Below are 20,271 nucleotides of genomic sequence, written 5' to 3'. Positions count from 1 at the left end.
TTTGACAAAGGTAGATTTGAGTATAGTTTCATCCAGTCTTGTGGTACTAGTCATTGTTAATGCATTGTTAATGAGCCATTAATGTACAATTAATGTGTTGATTAACCATGCGATCTTTGATTGTTCCATAGACCAACATCCTCTTGCTTCTTTTTTATTCAAAAACATGTTCTTGATAAAGACATTAGCACAAATTTTTATTATTATTAGTATCTTATCATATATCATACTTAAGATACAATCTCATTTGCTAACTAAGATTTTGCAAACATAATATAAAAGAGCTTAATCATTCATCCTTGAATACACCCAATACTATCAATGTATCAAACAAGAGAGAAAATATCATTTTCAAAGCTTGTCTCATGAGTGTCTATACCACTCACTATAAGGTTTAGTGAGAGAGGTTGATAGAAGTGTATATATACTCCAACATTTTTATCCTTATGCAACAAATGCATATATTGACTTCTACTTTTAACTTCCCCATTATATTGCTTGTAATAGAAAAACTTATTTGCAAAGCTACTAAACTTTTATTCCAATATTTATTATATTCCAAAAATTTATTTTTCCTCATAGATATAATAAATGAATGAATGAGTGATTTTAGTAATGCCCGTGAGACCAAAGCAGCCTATGAGATAATTAAATTTGTTGTCCTTTCAAGTTGTGCTTCCTCAAAAATCAAATCAAAATTGCGTTTAATGTACGCTGAGCATTCCATGATAAAGTTTCTTTCTATTTCCACCACTCCCATGTTTCAAAATAAACATATTCTCTCCTCCCATTCTTCCTTTGACAGCGTCCATCTACCCATTTCACACCTCAAATTCTAATTTGTGCTATGAGCATTTTAGATTTTCAATTTATATTTGCTCCCGTGTAAACAAAAACCTAAAATCTAACAATTAAGAACAGATCCCCGCGAATCAAGTCTAAAATTGCCGAGGTAATTTAAATCTCTTAATTTTGATCCCACGAATGGTCCGCAGCTCGTACCCCACTTAGGCCTATGTAACAGATCTTTCTTCCAATTGTAAGAGGAACACTGCGTTTATTACTTGTATTCCTGCGTTTACACAGATCTTTCTGCCAACTCAAAGAAGAAATCGGAGATCTACATGAGATGACTACTGATGTGTCGCGGTAGTTTAGAGCAACGGCAAAGTGAATTGAGTGCTGAGAGGCTTCGGCAGCCTCCTCCTTCTTTCGGTGGTATATGTCATATAAAAATGCACCTTGGACACTTTTTGGCCTCCAGAAGATTAAAACGAATGAAGCCATAATTTTTTTAGACTAAACCCTCGAGGACATCTTGCAGTCCAATGGCATTGCACAGGGCCTCTAAGGTGCTGGACACTTTAACTGATGTAAAGGATGATTCAACATCACAGAGTCGATCAACAGCTTCCTCTCCTGGACATATGTATTCACACTTGCTATTATTGACAGCATTCCTTTCCATTGGCATTATTGCTCTCGCTATCTCATCTTCTTTTTCAGGATTCGGGTTCTCGGCTGGAGACACGAGGTCCGAAATTCTGCATGTTAGATCAAGTGGGTCAGTAGCGAGGAATAAACCCATTAGGTATTTGTACTGGGGAGACAAGATAGATTGCCCAGGAAAGCACTGTGCAGCGTGCGAGGGACTGGGTCATCAGGAATCGAGCCTTAGGTGTGCTCTCGAAGAAGCGATGATATTGAAAAGGTAAACTTATCTAGTATTTTGTTATACTGTTATTGTTCTTCACTTTATGAGTTTTTACTTTTTTGTTCGTTTAGACCTTGCTAGTACTCCATTAGGTAGAATTGCAACAGTTTTGCAAGACAATGTTACTTTCTGATTACTGTGTCTGTGCCTGAATTTGTATTTCAGTTATTGGTAGTGGCTGCTATAATGTATGATTCTTGTCGATCACGTAGGACGTATTTCTTTTACTTTGAAATCATAAAAATCATATTAAAGAGTAATTACTAATTACAATAGTAGTAAGATTCAATTTAGCCGATCCACTGGTTTTTCAAACAAGAGTGTCAAAAACTCAAAGAGTCAGGGAGCTCAAAAGAGAAACCTACCGATCTTTGAATGCCCTCCCTCTACAGTCAGCCCCGCCAAAAAAAGGCTGCTCCAATTGATAGCTTAAGCTTTCAACTTGACATGGTTTATGCGATTAACAATGCCCTTTACCATCTATGGATGACCACCGAAGGGTAGAAAGAAACTGTAGCTACTATGACTGACTAGCATTGCAAAAACTAAATATTTAAAATCTCTGTTTAAAGATTCCTTTAAAAGTTTAAAACTACTGGCATATTGTCGTCTCTATCGTTCTCAATGCTAACAATTATACCGCGTTGATGCTCAAAATGACACGTCCAAGTGGGGGTTCGATAATCCAATTCTGAGGCTACAGTGTTGAATGGCCACATGCATAAGTCAGTTATGCGAACAATCTCTAGAGAAGGCTGGTTCCTACCTAAGCTATAGAATTGCAGGGGGAAGAGATAGGAGGCAAAAGATTGTAGAAAAAAGTTAAAACAAATAAAAGGAGGCTATGCCCCAAAAGAACAGATCAATTGGATCTCCTTTATAATATCAAACCATCTATTAGCTTAAATATCATGATTGCTGTTGGAACTCATTCAGTAGGCAATCTTAATGATTGATCTGATAGGAGAACCTGATGGATACCAGTAAAGTGCATGCTAACCAAAAATAGGCCTCCTGTTAAATTACTTGCCTCAAACCTCGTATGAAAAGTTGGGGGGATGGAAGAAGCATGGTGGGGAGGTATTGCATTAAATTTTAAACAGATCACTCGAAACAATCATCGTAACATGTTGCATACTTAAGAATATTAGCAATTGAAATCTGAATGCAGTGAAAAATTCATGACATGCCATTTTCTAGTTTAAAGTCTGCCATCACGTTTCTGTGATTTTCTTGTAATACATAAGCTTCTTTGGGTTGGATTTTTATAGTTAGTGTTACAACTTACTTCTTTATCTTTGTTTGTCAAACATAGTCTTAGGGTTGCATGATTATGGTAAGGTTACACTGTAGATCTCAATTGGCAAGTTACCTACTGTTTTTATTAGTCATTATCATCCTTTGTGATTTCAATTGCTGTCGAGTCTTTGGAATCAAGCACCAATTCCTACTTTTTAGGTCAATACTTGAGTTGAAAGCTCCACCATTGTGAAATACCTTAGTTACCGGATTTGTGCCCTGGAGGCTGGATGTGGATCTGAATCCGTGACTGGATTCGTCCAGATTTTTTATTTTGTTTTTTGAATTTATTTTTATTTATTTATTTATTTTCGATTATTTTCTCATAATCATTATGGATTTAATCCATAGATTCATACCAGAATCATAGATTCATACTATGAAATGATTTAGAATCATAGATTCATACTTTAAAATGATTTAGTTTTAGAATTATGTATATTTCTCTCATTTTTAAGTGTATATATATATACACACACGAATCCTCTGCGAATCATTATTGGGAAAAAAAAATCACAAATCCACGGATCCAATTCACATGCCCGAATCGGATTCATTTCAGGAATCGGTAACTAAGTGAAATACTCCAGCAGGGAGCAGGTGCGTATCCTTAGAAATCAGCAATGCTAGTGACACGAGGATTACAGTTAATTGTAGGAGCAGCCACCACAGTGCTGCACATAGTAAAACCCAAAGGTCTATTCTATGCACTTGGAAAAAGATTGCCTTTTGTGACTATATAATATGGTTTTGATGATAGAATTTTTACCATTGCTTCAAAGGTTCTGATGATGAGGTGTAATGTCCATGTGAGAGCTTGTGGCAAGGGCCTGTATAAATCTATACTTTAGAATGAATTGTTCTTTATCTAGTAGGGAGGATCCACAATTTTGTTATTAACATAAGATACCTTATTGGGTAAGCTTCTCATCTCTTCTAATTGCTTCTTTTATGGACTTTATAAATTCCAATTTATGTTTTTTTTGAATTTATCAGGACCTTTGTGATGCCTTCGAGAATGTGTATTAATCGCATACACAATGACAAAGGGATTCTTCACCACACAAATGTGAGCACTGAAGAAAGGTTCGTCAAGAAACTCAAATGGTAGAGTGAAGAATCTGAATTTGTATCTCAAGGTTAAAGTATTAACTGTCATCTTTTAAACTCATAGACAATAAAGATGTGCCTATTTTAGGATTAGCCAACCTTGCTGGTTTTGGTGTTAGAGTTTGATTTTAATTCATGCATCTGTACTTCTAAAATATTTAGATTCTTCCAATTAAAAAAAGTATGTTATGAAGTCATTTTTCTTTGCATGAACTCTTATATGTTGGGTTCCAGATGGGCCACCAACTCCTGTGCAATGGATTCATTGTATGATCTTGATTTGATATCCAAGACAGTTCCCACCATTCTTGACAATTCAGAAGAATGGAATCAGGCAACTTCTCTTGCTAGTAAATTAGGAGATGCAGGACTTGTTCATGTACAGGGCACTGACCGTAGCCAAGTCAGAGAGAGCAGTTTCTACAGAGATGCTTTAATCATCAACCGCACTGCAAGCCCACTTTCATGGTACAGGCTAGTCTACTCAATAAGCTGACCAAGCTTTTAGTTTTTGTCTAAATGACTTGTATTTTATTTTATTTTGAACATATATAGATTTGTTATTGCTCCATTTTTTTATGAAAGTTTTCAGCTGTATGATTTTTTGTTTATCATGCCAATTTTCAAATGTACTGACGACTATTATCATGACTCATTTGGTTAGGTTTGTAGAGTGTAAAGATCGCAACAACCATAGTGCAGTTCTATTGCCGTACTCTTTTTTGCCTTCAATGGCTTCAAAACCTATACGAGATGCCGCTGAGCAGGTTTGACTCCAGAATCCAGTTAGTTTTATGAAAGTAATTGCCTTTGCATTTGATGACCTGATGAATTGTGTTGCATTAAGTTGTGATAAACGCGTACGCACACATGGGTACACATGATTTTATGTATAAGTTAATGCACTGAATTTTAGTTCACACCTGTCAGCACCCCTGAGACATACACACACATAGGGCGGAAAAAATCTTATTACATTAAAGAATTTAACCCCACTTCTAGTCATGATTAAAAGGCCTATATAAGAGCACCTATTAATTGGAAAGCAAAAATGCTGATGGCACAACTCAGAACTAGTTCACACTGGCTGCAATGTGAAATTGGTAGATGGCAAGTTCCAAAGGAAGAATGGGCAGCAGAATGTGTTTGTTCTGTAATATGGGAGCAGTAGAGACGGAGCAGCACTTTGTCAAGGATTGCCTGGCCTACAGTGACATCAGTTCTGGTAATACAAAGATGTTACGAAACAAGGACTTCAACTACTTATTCGAGGAAGATCAAGTGAAGAGAACAGCGGCTTTGATTATCAAACTTCACAGAAGGAGAGACAAGTTAACCAAAACTTTGCAGCTAGATTAGTTCCGCTCCTACCTTGGAGGGGTGATCGTGTGGGTCCCATAGGCTACTTTAGCCTCGTGGACGTCATTAAAATCTATCATATCATATCATATCATTGTATACAAATTTACGCCTGTCAGTACCTCCTTCACACACACATATATGTATATGTGCGAGCGTGTGTAGGGGACACTGACATGTGTGTGTACTTATTGCCTACCCTAGCCTTGGAGAAAACAAGTTAATAATAAACAGAATTACAATCAACATCCCTAATGGCTGCAAAACATACATAACTGAGAATTCAAAAACAAGATTGTGTGACTACCAAACAACAATAGTGATGACCAGACTTCTTTCATTATCCCTTACAACCATAAAACTCTTTGTAGATAAAATAGATATTAGTGACTTTTTTAATGTTATACACGTTAAGATGTGTTTGTTGGGTTGAGTAGTTGCTGTTAGTTTGAAAGGCCTTAGCAAGCATCGGCAAGTTTAATATCTCCTCGTAGTCAGGACAAGGCATGACATTGTGAAAAGAGTTCTTGATCCCAAATTTTGTATGTTGTGCATTGATGAATAAAATATACTTGTGGGCTCTTTCAATCTGTCTGTTGTTCTAGATCAATTCATGAATAAATCTGTTTACTGTACATTGTTAATTGCTTTACCAGAACACAAGTAAACATTTGGTACCACTGCCCTTCAAGAAATCAGGTTAAAATGACTAAATAATGGGACAACTGGTGGAAGAAAATGTTCAGTCCATTCAAGAAAGAGACGATGGACTTACCCAAGACCTGGTGACTTTGTGGGATATTCTGGTTAAAGAGCATGTACCAGATGAAGTTGAGTGAAGGCAAATTTACAAGAGGTCATTTGTGATAGCCTCAAGGTAAAGTGAGGAGGTAGATATCTTTTCTTGATCACGTGACATGATTTCTTTCAAGAAATTTTGGAGGAACATTATTGTGAATTTTGAAGACAGCATACGAGGCAACCCTTTGAGTAAGCCAACTTAGAGAAGAAGAGAGCAACATAGAGCAATGCCAAATTCCTAAAAATTAATGCCCTTATACCTGAACAAAAATCAGAAGTTATCAAAAAGAAATCAGATAGAACATAAGGCAATCCCAAAAGGATCTTTGAATGAAAATAAGAAGGAGAGAACTATGATAAGTGCTTGAGGAAAGTACTACCACATGATTCCCAAGTTGGAGTCCTCCCTGAGAACAAAGTTGTAGTCACAGCATAAGCTGAAGTCAAAGTGCAAGCTGAAATTGAAATCACATCTCAAAAATAAAAGCGGCTCTTTTACAAGAAATCAAATTTGTAAGGAGTGGCAAGAGCTAGCAAGACATCTAAGCTTACCTAACAAAGAGTGGATCAATCTTTCTGACCATGTAGACAAACAAACAAATGAAGACAGACGAAAAGTAGAATCTAATGACTCTGAACCTAGAATAACATGGAAAGCAATGAATGAGTTTTTATTGGAGGAATAATAGTAGAAATATGTGAATCTAGAATTCTTGAACCAAAATTATACAAAATTATAGGCAACATTGTACAAAACTGTAAGAATTTGCATCTAGCTCTGATGCCATGTAAGAATTTCTTTAATGCAATGAAAGAATATGTGAAGATCTAGAAGCCCAAATGAATAGCACAAAGGAGAGAACTAATATTCTATAGAACTGCAATAGATAGAAAAATACTTGATGAATTAACTGAATTCATTCAATATGCAATGTAGATGTGCCTGCTTGTATAGGCAAGGCATAACTAGGAGATAAGCAAGAGATAACCTATTGTCCACACTATGTGGAATTGCATGATCATCAAAGGTGGATCAGCCTCCATTATGCAATGAAGTATGTGCTACATGTGGAGGATGATAATGTGATAAGTGCACTAAAGATGGATCTCGCACATAAAGTGGAATGTGGTAACAATTATCACTGTCACGTGCTAATAAAGGTGCAAACTCCTTAGTGTCTTATATGTAAACTACTACACAATGCATTATCCTAAGTAAGCTTAAGTAAAATGTAATTAAGAATATATAATTACAGCAACTCCCTTCACTTAAGTGCAACTTGGGGGAATGCACAATCACAATGCTAGATAACAATGCAAGATGGGTACTGGCTTCCAGGCCATGTTAGGTACCCATGTACAATATGCAAGTGCAAATGCAATGCAATCTCTCATAAAGCGGAGGAAGGGAGAAAACCTCATGGAACAAAACTCCCCCCAAAAAAGAGATGAAAATACACAAGATGCATGCATGGATGAAGTACTTAAGAGCCCCTAGGACTACATACATCATGTATATAGAATCAGTTATTCCCCCCATTATGTAATAGCCCTGTCTATAATAATAAATATTTAATAAAAAAAAAATTAATTGGATATATGTCGATGTCATTCTTAAATAAATAATTAAATAATATTTTATATATTAGAATAAACAATTATCAATTAATAAATATATAATTACAATAACTATTAATTAACCAAGTTAATAAAGTAAGTTAATTATTACTCTTATCATTAATAATTATCATATTATTGTTAATGAACAAGTAATTATCTTTCTTAAATTAAGTAAATTAACTAATGAATATTATATGCCTACATTGGAGCTTGACTTCTGCAGACTTCATAATCCATGTAGGATGCAATGTTATAACACTAAATAATTCTAATAGTCGACTCTCCACCTTAAATCAATATTGACGAACATATTGATGCACATGGTGGAATTAATATTAACAAACCTTTGTTAATCAGAATTGACAGACATGTGTGATGTCAGTTCATTCTGGGAGGCATGGTCAAGGGCATGTGCCTTCTGCAAAATGATATAAAATATCGATGATAACATGAGGAAATGACACAAGAAAAAGAATAGAGATTGAATTAAAGGAAAGATTTGAAAGAACAGTGAAGTATTGACTTATGAATACCACAAATGGAGAAATTAAGAAGAAAAAGGATATGAAAAAATAATACAGTATAACAATAATATATTCTGTACAGAGCAAAGAAGTGCTGTGAAATCCCAGAACAACGGTTCTGCTAACAGCAAGACTATGTATGCATGTATGTACATACTTCTGGCAGCAAGCAACATCAGTATAAGGCAGAGAACAACTATTATCTCTATAATTACAAATTTTATGCGAGGTATGTACAGAAACTTGAAACTCCTGTCCATGATTGATGTATATATATGTTAAGATATATATAAATTAAATATTTATAATTGTATACAGATATTACATTTCCAATCCTATTACTATTTGATTTATAGAAGGGAAGTTGTGATGCTACCATGTAGGGGCTTGTATAAATCCAAGCAAATGGATCTCATCCCAAGAGAGGGTATGGGTCAATGTTCTGTAAGCCTTCGTGATACAGACTTGAATCTGTAAACTTTGAGGGAATTTATTATTGGTTTCTAGGCAACTTGGATAACACCTACATCTTCCATCCTTAAGCCAAATTGTAATATGATTGGATATTTGGAATTATTGTTATGAATATATTCTTAGGGGTTATAATGCTTAGTTTGGATTAAATATGTAATAATCATGTCCAACCTTACCAAGGGGCATTACATGGAGGAATGCAAAACCTCATGGGACAAATGGCCCCCAAAAAAGAGATGAAAACACACAAGATGCATGGATGGATGGAGTACTTAAGACCCCCCTAGGACTACATACATCATGTCTATAGAATCAATTGCCGCTCCATAGGAAGGAAAGAAGGAGACATGATATCCCTACCATAATGAACAATGTCTTGCAAAAGTGGCGAGTGCTTGAAGGCAAACCATAGACCAATTCCTTCAAACAACATTCCTCCCCTTGGTAAGAAGACAAACCGAGATTAAATGCAAAAATACTTCCCATTTTGGATAGGAATTAGGAAGTGGAATCCAGATGATGTCTCTAAAATCCGCTCATGTGTCATCATGTCTTGTAATGAGACCAAGTGGCTTGCTCCACCAAATATATGATATTTCCAAATTTTTAACACAATAGTAGAAAATGCAACAAACTTTGCACCACTAGTTATGTCATCCATCACAGTTCTTCAGATGAATCTGGCCTTTTGAATTTCTGAATTGATAAACACTAATATATAATTCTGAAAAGACAGTTAATTCACTCCAAGTTCTGAATACTGAATTAATAATGAAATGGTACAGAATTTGAATGCAAGATGATTACTATTAAAGTCACACAACTGCTATTAATCCCCTCTATTGTCCCAAAGGAAAATGATTACAATTATTTCAATGCACCTGTTTGCAGCTGTAGACAAATGAGTGGCACATCATCCTTCCCACACAACAGTGAATGAATTTCAACGCTGCTTGCAAATTTCTTAGAAAACTCCACACTCAATAATTGCTGCTGCCTATGAGAATGCCAATAATGGTATCTGCTGTAGCAGAATAGAACCGCCCAGACTGAATTTTAAATGCAGCAATCATAATGCCCAATGCGAGGGATTGGCATCTAAAACCCAGTGACAACAAACACCCAATAATCAGAACCAAAGATATCCCAATTGCAGAAATAGTAATCAGCATGGATTACTTATAAATACCGGATGACAATGATGCCCAGAATGCAGCGTCTATGTGCATATAATTCTCACTATGTAGCTGATAATTGTAGATGCCCAACTATGCCAATTACATCCAGTATGTAATGCCCTCAATTGCAAATAAAGAATGATCAGCTTCGGCAATCAATGATGCCTCCCAACCACAAGAATCACAGCCCAAGGAAGACAACAACAATCTCAGAATTCTATACGTCTCAGCTACTCTAGACACAGTTCAAGAAGACCCTTCAATTGAGATTGAAATCAAATCAACACCACTTTACCTCAGCAAGTGATTGATGCACAAACTCAAATGCCAAACCCTTAGAGAGAATAATAAAAAAGCAAAAGATAATTGGATGTTTTTTCCTTCATAATGAGCTCATATTTATACTCTCCCAGTGGCACTTGTTTCCCAAACGGAACTTCACTGAAGAAGCTTCACCAACACAACATCACTTTATAACATATAATAATAATAATATAAACTTTAATAATGAAAAAATAAATATGAGCTAACACAATAAATAGCCTCATCCAATGCATGTGATGACCAATTGCCAATGCTACCATCTGCACCGCCAAATATGGGAACTGTCCTTATTAGACCTACTAATAATAGTAAATCCACCTTTGAGACCCTCAAAAATCACTGTCAGCTCACGAGGGTTGCTATGATGAATTGAATCAATCAATTGTAGGAGCTCGCCAAAAATGGGGACATTACATGTCGCTTCTCAACATTACATGGTACATAAGAGCTCTTCTATGGTTGCTGAGAAGGATCTTCCTATCATAGGTTTAAATGTGGGTTTTGCTGGTTTTGGTCACGTGGCTCATGGGATGGCTTCTGATACATCTCCTTCGGATGCAGTTGATCGAGTGACCCCTTCTATTGATGGTTATGCTGGTGCTTCCGATATAGTTCCTATTGGGACAATTGATGTTTCTAATAAGGTTCTCGATGATGATGTTGGATCAGTTCTTTCTACACCTATATTGGTGTGTGATAGGGTTCCAACCAGTTAGTTTGTAGGCGCTTTCCCTGCGACTCTAGCTTGATTTGGAGCAATGCCTGGCCCTGGTTTTGCTGGTTCTTTGCAGTTTGCTGATCTCTCCATGGGTGCCAAGATTTCTGAGATGGATTTGATGGCTTGACAAGATGAGGCTACTAAGGTGCAAGAAGCCTAGATCTTAGTTAAATGCAAGCACTCTAGGAAGTCTTCACCGTCCTTGAAATGACCCTTTGTTCACATAAGAAGGGAGCCAAAGGGAAATCATAATGTATTCCTTTGTTCTAGGTTGAGGGAGCTTGCCCTTAACCCTCAAGGGCAGTTGGAGCTTTCTATGCATACTCTTTTTAGATTGCAGATTGTTTGTGATTTTTGGGCTGCTAGATTGTATTTTCTTTGGTAGTGTTTTTCCATTTCATGGTTCTAGATCCCCTTGGTAATCTATTTGTTATGGGTTTTGGGTCCCCTCAAAACGTCCTTTTTCTTTAATAAAAAACAAACCTTGCAATGTCTGTCAAGAAGTCATCCCATGAAACCGAGTTTGGAAGTCAAAGAATACCTTGTTGCACTGAATCATAAGAATCCAAGATTGTAGACATATAAGCATCATCAAGAGCAACAGTAAAAGTGAACTTAACTGGAGAAGGAGCTACAAGTGGATCTATGGATCATTAAAACTGTCAAGTTCTATTAATCTTCTAAACCACTTCAAGGTATCATCATCAAAGGGAATATTACCTGCATCATCAAGTGGAATCAGACAATCAACAATTGGATCATTTGGGAATGGAAGGAACATGAGGATCTCCTAAGTGTTCCCAAACAATGGTCCAAAATGTGCACAGGTGCTTAGTTCCTTCAATCTTGGGCTTGACTACATGGAAGAGACACAAACTCATGTTGTTAGCAATCAACCCTTTGATATTATCATTCTTTTTACAACAAACTAATTTTTTCAACTTGAACTTTGGCTTAGGAATGAGTCCATAAAATGAGGCAAGAGATTAAGCCATCTATAATATGTGATGATGCCTGTTGCCCATGACTCATAATTATCCCCAGTAAAACGTATTACATTAGCATTTGTTGTATATCTCACGATTATATTAATGATACACTTCTAATCCACTTCAAGGTATCACCATCAAAGGGAATATTACTTGCATCATCAAGTGGAATTAGACAATCAACAACTGGATCATTTGGGAATGGAAGGAACATGAGGATCTCCTAAGTGTTCCCAAACAATGGTCCAAAATGTGCGTAGGTGCTTAGTTCCTTCAATCTTGGGCTTGACTACATGGAAGAGACACAAACTCATGTTGTTAGCAATCAACCCTTTGATATTATCATTCTTTTACAACAAACTAATTTTTTCAACTTGAACTTTGGCTTAGGAATGAGTACATAAAATGAGGCAAGAGATTAAGCCATCTATAATATGTGATGATGCCTCTTGCCCATGACTCATAATTATCCCCAGTAAAATGTATTACATTAGCATTTGTTGTATATCTCACGATTACATTAATGATACGCTTCTCACATGAAAACATGAGATCAACAATCATTACCCCCGTCACAATGCACTTAACCAAAGAACCTCCCCTCCTAAAAAAAGGATGATTTGGGCACTTAATATATAGTGCGCATACAATTGCCACTTGCCAAAATGGGGCTGAGCAGACTTCTGGTTTTGACGATCACAACTACCTCAATGAGGCCAAATCAGACTCAAATCAATATTTTGAAGGATCCACCTTAAATCCTAGCACTATAATGATGATAAAAGTCTTAAAAAGACATAGATCTGAAATTGATATTTTGCCCAAATAAGGCCACAATTTGATAGCAGATCTGAAAAGTATACAAAAATTTATGTCCTTTCAAGTAAAACAAGAGCTGAAAATGTATCTATATGAGCCTGAACGAAGTCTCCGAAGTTGTAAAATCAAGGATTAGACATTTATTGTCACCAAAAACTAACAGTACCACCTAAGTTGCTAGTTCGAATCTAGATGCAGATATGGGTACGAGAACTTGGTGGGCGCATACGTGAACCTTTTTTAGTGTTTTGTTTGCGTTTAGGCATGTTTTTATAAGTGTGTATATATATACATACATACATATACATAACATATATATATTATAATTTATGTATTAAAAAATGCAAAAAATACAAAATTAAATCATTTGATAGTAATATATGATAGTTCATCTTTGATCAATGCCAAAGATAAATATTAAATGCCGATTGATAGTTCACAAATATTCAAGTAAGCCATATCATATATGTCTTATGTTCATGATTTCCAATGAAATTCAGAAAATCATTGCAATTACAAAATCAAAATATAGTTCATGATTTCTCAATTAGTATCGTAAGGATTATCAAAAAAGTCATCTTTGTTTTGAACTCCTACGAGTCTAGGATCATTTGAATCCAAAATGGTTCCACTTGCATTAGATGCAACATGTGTCGGGATGTTATCATCATCATCATAATCATAAGCCGTAGTGATTCTAGTAAGATCCTCAATTGTTGCATCCAAGCTGACACACTTAGGGGTTACGTCGCAAAACTTCGCTGCGCCATCCTCTTAGTTTGGAGTCTTACGTGATGTAAGACGTAATTTGGTATGAACATAAACCAAGTCTTCACCTTTTTTTTGAACCCAATCGGTAGGCTTTACTGAGTGGAGTCAAGAGTTTGAAGGAATGTAAGTGGTGGACCGTGGAGGTACCACCATGTGATAGCTTCTATTTCGTATTGGTAATTAATAGTTGTTGAACTATGCTTTCTTTTTGAGGAAAACAGGCCAAATTTTGTCCTAACTTGTTTGTACACTTCTTTGTTTGGGAAGAGTCTATCAAATGCTCACTTGTACCAATTAGCAGCTTCTTCATCTCTATATGGTGCTAATCTTCGTGGCCTAAAAATTTCTTTCTTGTTACAATTGCCTTGGAGACAGGGTGTATGTAAGGAGGTGCAATGGGGTGGTCTTCTTTTCCCAACGATGATGAGTGGCTGATCCAATTTTATTGCGTAAAGTATCACACTCTATGGGGTCATTTCTAATGTTTTTGTATTGCAATTTTTGCCTTCTCCACTATTGGGTCCATGCCATAATAGACATCCTCCAAACAAGGTGCATTTGTATTGACAAATTGAAGCATAGTCATGGTAGGCTTGGTGAAATCCAATACATATTGCTCATGAGCCTATTAACTACTATCCAAGACCAATGTCTTGGCCTTTTGAGAAATGTGAAGCCTTCCATACTCCCCTTTGATTGGAAATAACCATTTGCCTATATGCCACTTGCACCTTGAGAAGTTGTCTCATAACAATATGTAATGCCCCCCTCAAATAATGAAATTGAACATTGAACCATATTTGTAAATAGTCAAAATGATATATAAACAAAATAACTAATTAATTTGGATATATAAAATTGAATAATAAATTATTAAAGATAATTGTCAAAGGAAAATTACACTTAGACATCAAACAATATTAAACAATATCAAAAGGTTAACATAATGTAAATAAATAAATGTCTATCAAATGGTCAATATAAAGATCTTTAATATAAATACCAAAAGATTAACCTTGATCAATGCTTTCCAGCTTCAAGTGGATGGGGAAACCCAGAAGAAAGATGGTTCTCCGGATGTGACCTCCGTGGTTCTGGTTAGTGCTACTAATTTGACCCCCGTGGACCTGGTTGGTATTACTGATCTCTCCAAGTCTTCAACACTCAACCCCCCTATGGAATGGTTACACTAGGAAGAGGACAAGAGCACAGACCTCCCCAAAGCTACAACACTCAACCCCCCCACGGAAGGGTTACGAATGGTAGAAGACCTCTGGTAGCAAGGGGAGGAAACTTCGGTGGAAGCTGCATTGATGAGGAAGAAGGGGAGTGGAAAACGCAAAAGAAGAAGACCGAATGCAAGAAGACCAAAAAACCAGATGTGGGTGGTGACTCTACAAGAGGACCTAAAGAGATGGTCAGGTGTCAAAAAGTCATTGCAAGGAGATTGCTGCTCGAAGACAACTCACCTTAGACACCTATCGAAGAGGTAAGAAATGATCTTCCTATCCTGGAATATAAGAGGGCTAAACATAACCAAGAAGCAATTCACTATTAAATAATACATCTTTGAGCATAAGGTGGATATCCTTATGATCCAAGAAGTTAAAATGACTTTCATTAACTTCTCCCAAATCGTTAACACCTCTAGCTGGGGGCCATGATTTTTTATTTCGAATCCAATGGTGCTTCAGGGGGTATTGCTACCCTTTGGAACTCGTCTAGACTTTTAAGGTTCTATCCTTTCCTTTTCTCAAAACTATCTGTTGGCTGTTTTTGTGAAAGATCAAATGACTTGGCAGCTCTTCAATATATATGCCCCTAACACTAGGGCTGACAGAAAATCCCTATGGGAGGAATTACATAATTGTTTACAGTCTTGCCCTCTGGCAATTACCTGTTTGGAGGGGACTTCAACTCCCCTCTCTTCCCCTTTTAAATTGGTGAGGGGGTTGTTGTCTATACTAATAGTATTTGGGACCTTGTGAGCTTCATAAATAATTCCAACCTGGTGGGTATTAGTTTCACTGGCAATTCCTTTACAGGGACTACTAATAGAAAAGGAGCCCATTTGATCCGGTTTAGATTGGATAGATGCCTTGCTTCCTCTATTCCAATGATTCCCCTCTGAAGTCTCTATTTTGTACTATTTTTGATCACAACCCGTTGATGTTTTAATGGAAGAACGCCCCGTTGCGTGGCCCTTCCCTGTTCAGATACAAAATCATGTGGTGTTCCTATTTGAAATAGATAATATTGAGACGGGGGCATGAATCAGTATTCTACAAACTTTTGCCCACAATTGAATATTGTTACTTACTTTATAACTTGCATATGAAAGTAAACCAACAATGCTGAATAGTAAATATGACCATGCACATAAATAATTCATAACACCATAATTTGTTAACTAGGGAAACCTTGGCCAAGGGAAAACCCCGGTGGGGATGATACCCACAAGATGATTCACTAAACAATAGGATCCTGTTAAGGGTATTGACCCTGTTAGGAGTCTATGAAGTACATATGGTGTCTCGAGTCCTTGTTAGGAGACTAGGCCTTGTTAGAAGCCTCAACCTTGTTAGGAGTTGGTAGAACAAATACAATGTATGCAAGAAGAGCCCACTGCCCTAACATGCAATTATTCAATTCAGTTCTTCACGAGATAGTTATACATAAAATACTTGCTTTATTGCTGTAACTTGCACTTGCTTTGATCAAACATCAGATCTTGCATCACATAAGGCTTGCAAAATAGTTTGCATCACAACTTACAACATCTCATGACTTCTTACAACTTCATAATAATTGCGCAATATAAGATCTCTACTTATACCTAGCACATTTACACAACTCTACTCAGTTGGCCTTCATGTGTTCACATGCTGGACATAACTTATGGATTATTATCCACATAGTCAGCTCATCATAACTTAGTAATTATTTTTTAACCAAAATAATTCCTCAAGCTGTACAACTCTTTTTATTGGTATGCTCTGTTCTTCTCAGTTAAATACCTGCACTGGTATTTTAATCATAACTTGCACTGTACTGTCCGTACACATCTGCGCACTTAACCACATCATCATGACAGTGTCACGAAGCTTTCCTTAACTGGGCATAAGCTAACTCTGAACGAGTCGTCCGTACTCTTAAGATCTGTTCTTTGTACTGTTGCAAACTTCTTGTGAGCTTTTCACACCATTGCCCCAAAATTTTTGGGGTTCCCCTTTTTCGGGTAAGCCTTGGCAATTTTCGCGGGTGTTGGGAATTTTTCGGTTGCTTTGCAAAACTTGGAGTTGTCTAGAGGTTATTTGAATTAACGATTTTATACCTTGGACGCCTTCGAGCCAGGAGGGGATTTGGTTTGTTTTCACATGGTATATTTTTTGGAACATGTAATTTCGTCCTTAGGCCTAACAGGTTTTAACATCAACGATGTTGATGGCTAAAACGATAAATGGGAGGATAAAATTGCAAATTTTGGACTTAGATGATTTTGAAAATTTGATTTAATTGAACAAGTTTGAACATTTTCAAAATGAATTTTAGATTTAGTCATTTTGGAAAATCTTGAAATTATTTGGTGAAAAGAAATTTTTGATAGTGAAATTGAATTTAGAGTTTGAATTCGATTGTCAGGAAAAATGATTTATTTTGTTAAAAAATTAAAATTGTATTGCAAAATTGAAATTGGATTAAATTGCAAAATCTCAATAATTTGGTTAAAATTTTGCCTAGAGGATTTCAGAAATGTTAAAGAAAATTGGTAATTTGGAACTGAAAATTGATTTTTGGCTTGCTAGATTCAATTTAAATGAAATTTTAATTGCCAAAAGGTTGTTAATGAAATTTCGCTATGGGGCTTAGTTATTTTCATGTTTTATTTAAGACTTAGCCATTTTGGGGGGTTTAACTTAAGTTTTTGTTTCCCTTCGAGCAGGTCGGCCCACTTTGGAGGTCAACAGGAGGATATAAGAAGGGGCTTCCCCCCTCTTATTTCCTCATTTCATTTCCACTCCTCTTGCTTGGTGTTGAGCGATTTTTTCTAGTTGGGCAAATTTCTCCTCCGGTAGCGATTTTGGCTTGAGGATTTCCATTTTTGGGCAGCGAATTTCTTTCTAGAGGCTAGGCGATTTCTGTCCTAAGACGAATTTGGAGGTGAAGATCTGATTTTTGCAGAATTGAGCGATTTTTGGAGGTCTGATTTTCCTCCAAGGGCAGTGAACTGGGGCGATTTTGTTTGATGGAGAGACGAGGTGCTTTGAGGTCTGATTTTTGCAAATGTGGGCAAATTTAGAAGGGCAAATTCTGATTTGGAGCAGACTTTTCTGCCCTAGGGCAGCGATTTTCCTTCTAGTTGAGCGATTTTGGCAAGGAGGTCAAAATGCGGTGAAAGGAATAGATTTTTGCAAGTAATCCATTTGCTAGGGCATCACATTTTGGAGGACTGAAATTTTTGAGATCAGATTTGAATTTGAAGGAGCTTGATTGTTGGTAGAAGGCAGATTTAAGGTAAGATTTTCATTCATTTTTAAAGGTGAAGATTGGTTTTAAAGGCGGATTTTATTCTTGATTCTTGCTTGGTTCGTTTCCCTTATCTTTTTCTTGCACTTTTCATCCACCACTTCATCATTTCCATTAATAGGCTGAAGTTGGGAGATATAAGTGTAGATTTCATGATAGGACATTTGGAGAGGCAGAAATAAGTTAGACCACCCTAGGATTGAAGTTGGGAGATTTAAGTGTAGTCCATCCTAAGATAACAAAGAGGTAGAAATAAGTGGTAGTCCCACCCCTAGGCTGGAGAGGTGATTATAAGTGTAGATATAGGATTTGGAGAGGCAGAAATAAGCTAGATTCCATCGATAGCAAGAAGTTGGGAGATTTATAAGTGTAATCTATATCATTTAAAATGAAGAGGCTTGAACAAGTGTTTAGGATGGTGGATGTTAGTACAAGCAAGAGCCCAAAGGGAATGAATACCAAAAAAGACAAGATGCCTAAGACCACCTTCTTCTCGAAAGCGAGGCGGATAAGTGATACCAATATCGGCACAGTGAAAATGGTACAGTTGAAGGATAGATAGAAGGAAGGATAATCCCCTATGGCAAAGAAGATCTACAAGAGTAGAAAATTGTACACGAGGCAGCTTTCCCTTCTACCTTGCCTTGTTTGGAATTGATAATGGAGTGTGCATCCCGGTTTGATATTGTGAACAAGTCCATCGTTTTTGATGAAGAGGAGAGAGCGTTGGCTAACACCAGCGGATAGGTGGTCGAAGAAGTATTCAATATTCCCTAGCATAAAGGCATGACAATGGTAATGATGGATCAAACAATCAAGTTCTTTTAGGATAATAAGGAGGCCTATCTCATTCATCTAAAGTAGAATCGGCTACACGAGGGTAAGAAGGGAGTCACCAAATTGTCAAAGCTCACGAGGTCAAATTTCAAATCAGAGTATGACGATCTTATTATGCTTCTCAGCCGAATCATGGGCATGGCTCAAGGTATGCAATTCAAGAACTAGATGTATTATTTTATTGATGAAGTTGAAAATGTAAAGAGAAAGTTTGATTGGGCTAGAATTATAAGTGAAAATTTAGAGTTGCAACTAAGGACAATACAAATTCAAAAGCAATTCTACATGGGGTCCTACCTTTTCTATCTGATTGTGAGACTATATGACAATCTTGGGATTAAGGCCTTAGGAGTGATTAGCAATGGGCCGGGGTAATGTTTGGTGCATTAGTGTTATCCACAACTTCATTTGCACAACACCAAAGATTATAAGAGGTTTTATGACGCCTTTGCCATGAAGACGGTAAGAATATTACAAGGGACACTTGCTAGGAGGCTCTCATCGGAAGCGGAAGCAAAAGTTAAAAAGTATGGGAGTTGGTTCATCCAATTTTTGCAATTCACATATATTAGAGTAGCAAGAAGTACAATTTGTCCCAAGTGACTTCCAAGGTACCCACCTGACAGAATAGTTTTGATGGAGTTGGCTAGGCAACTTGGGCATTATGAGAAGATGATGAAACTTAAAGGTGAGATAGGGATTACCTTCTCATTTGGAATAGGCAATGATACTTGCCCCAATCTTGTCGCCTTTGCAGTTGCGGAGGAGTTAGAGCGGTATCATTTAGGATGTTATAGAGAAAGACAGGGATTCAATCCTAATGGTCTTATCAAGGCATCTCACGAAAACACATTCAAACATATTCCTACTATAGAAGATTTTTGGACCAATGCACAACATGAATTTCATGTGAGGAAGCTAGCTTTCTCAAGATTGTTAATGGGTAGGATGAGGGAAATTGGATGGAGAGGCCTTGATATTCCTGATCAGTTGGAAGATGATGAAAATGTGCTACGAGAAGTTTATGATACAGTGGATGTAATAGAATTGGGTCCAGTGGATTGGGATGATATCAAGATCCTTCCTTAGAGGCAATTACAAGGACAATTGATCTACACACTGAGTCATGGTACAATGAGAAGTTAAGGCAATTACAAAGTCAAAAGGTACGCCTTACTTATGAGAAGAAGAAGCCAGAGAAAGAGGG

The 20,271-nt window shown here is 36.7% G+C and overlaps 1 protein-coding gene across 1 annotated transcript in view; it reads left to right on the top strand.

Moving 5' to 3' along the window:
* Positions 1-899: 899 nt before the first annotated feature.
* Positions 900-20,271, top strand: part of LOC149534663 (uncharacterized) — a 45,669-nt gene continuing 26,297 nt past the window's right edge. The window contains exons 1-4 of the mRNA XM_089803993.1: positions 900-1,711; positions 4,010-4,099; positions 4,358-4,591; positions 4,788-4,890. Coding sequence (XP_089660119.1) covers positions 1,329-1,711; positions 4,010-4,099; positions 4,358-4,591; positions 4,788-4,890 — 810 coding nt within the window. The 5' untranslated portion in view covers positions 900-1,328. The remainder of the gene's footprint in view (positions 1,712-4,009; positions 4,100-4,357; positions 4,592-4,787; positions 4,891-20,271) is intronic.

Source organism: Cupressus sempervirens, chromosome 10 (genome assembly GCF_028749045.1).
Source record: "Cupressus sempervirens isolate cs-2001-9-10 chromosome 10, ASM2874904v1, whole genome shotgun sequence".
Lineage (NCBI taxonomy): Eukaryota > Viridiplantae > Streptophyta > Pinopsida > Cupressales > Cupressaceae > Cupressus > Cupressus sempervirens.
This window is presented reverse-complemented; position numbering and strand designations above follow the sequence as displayed.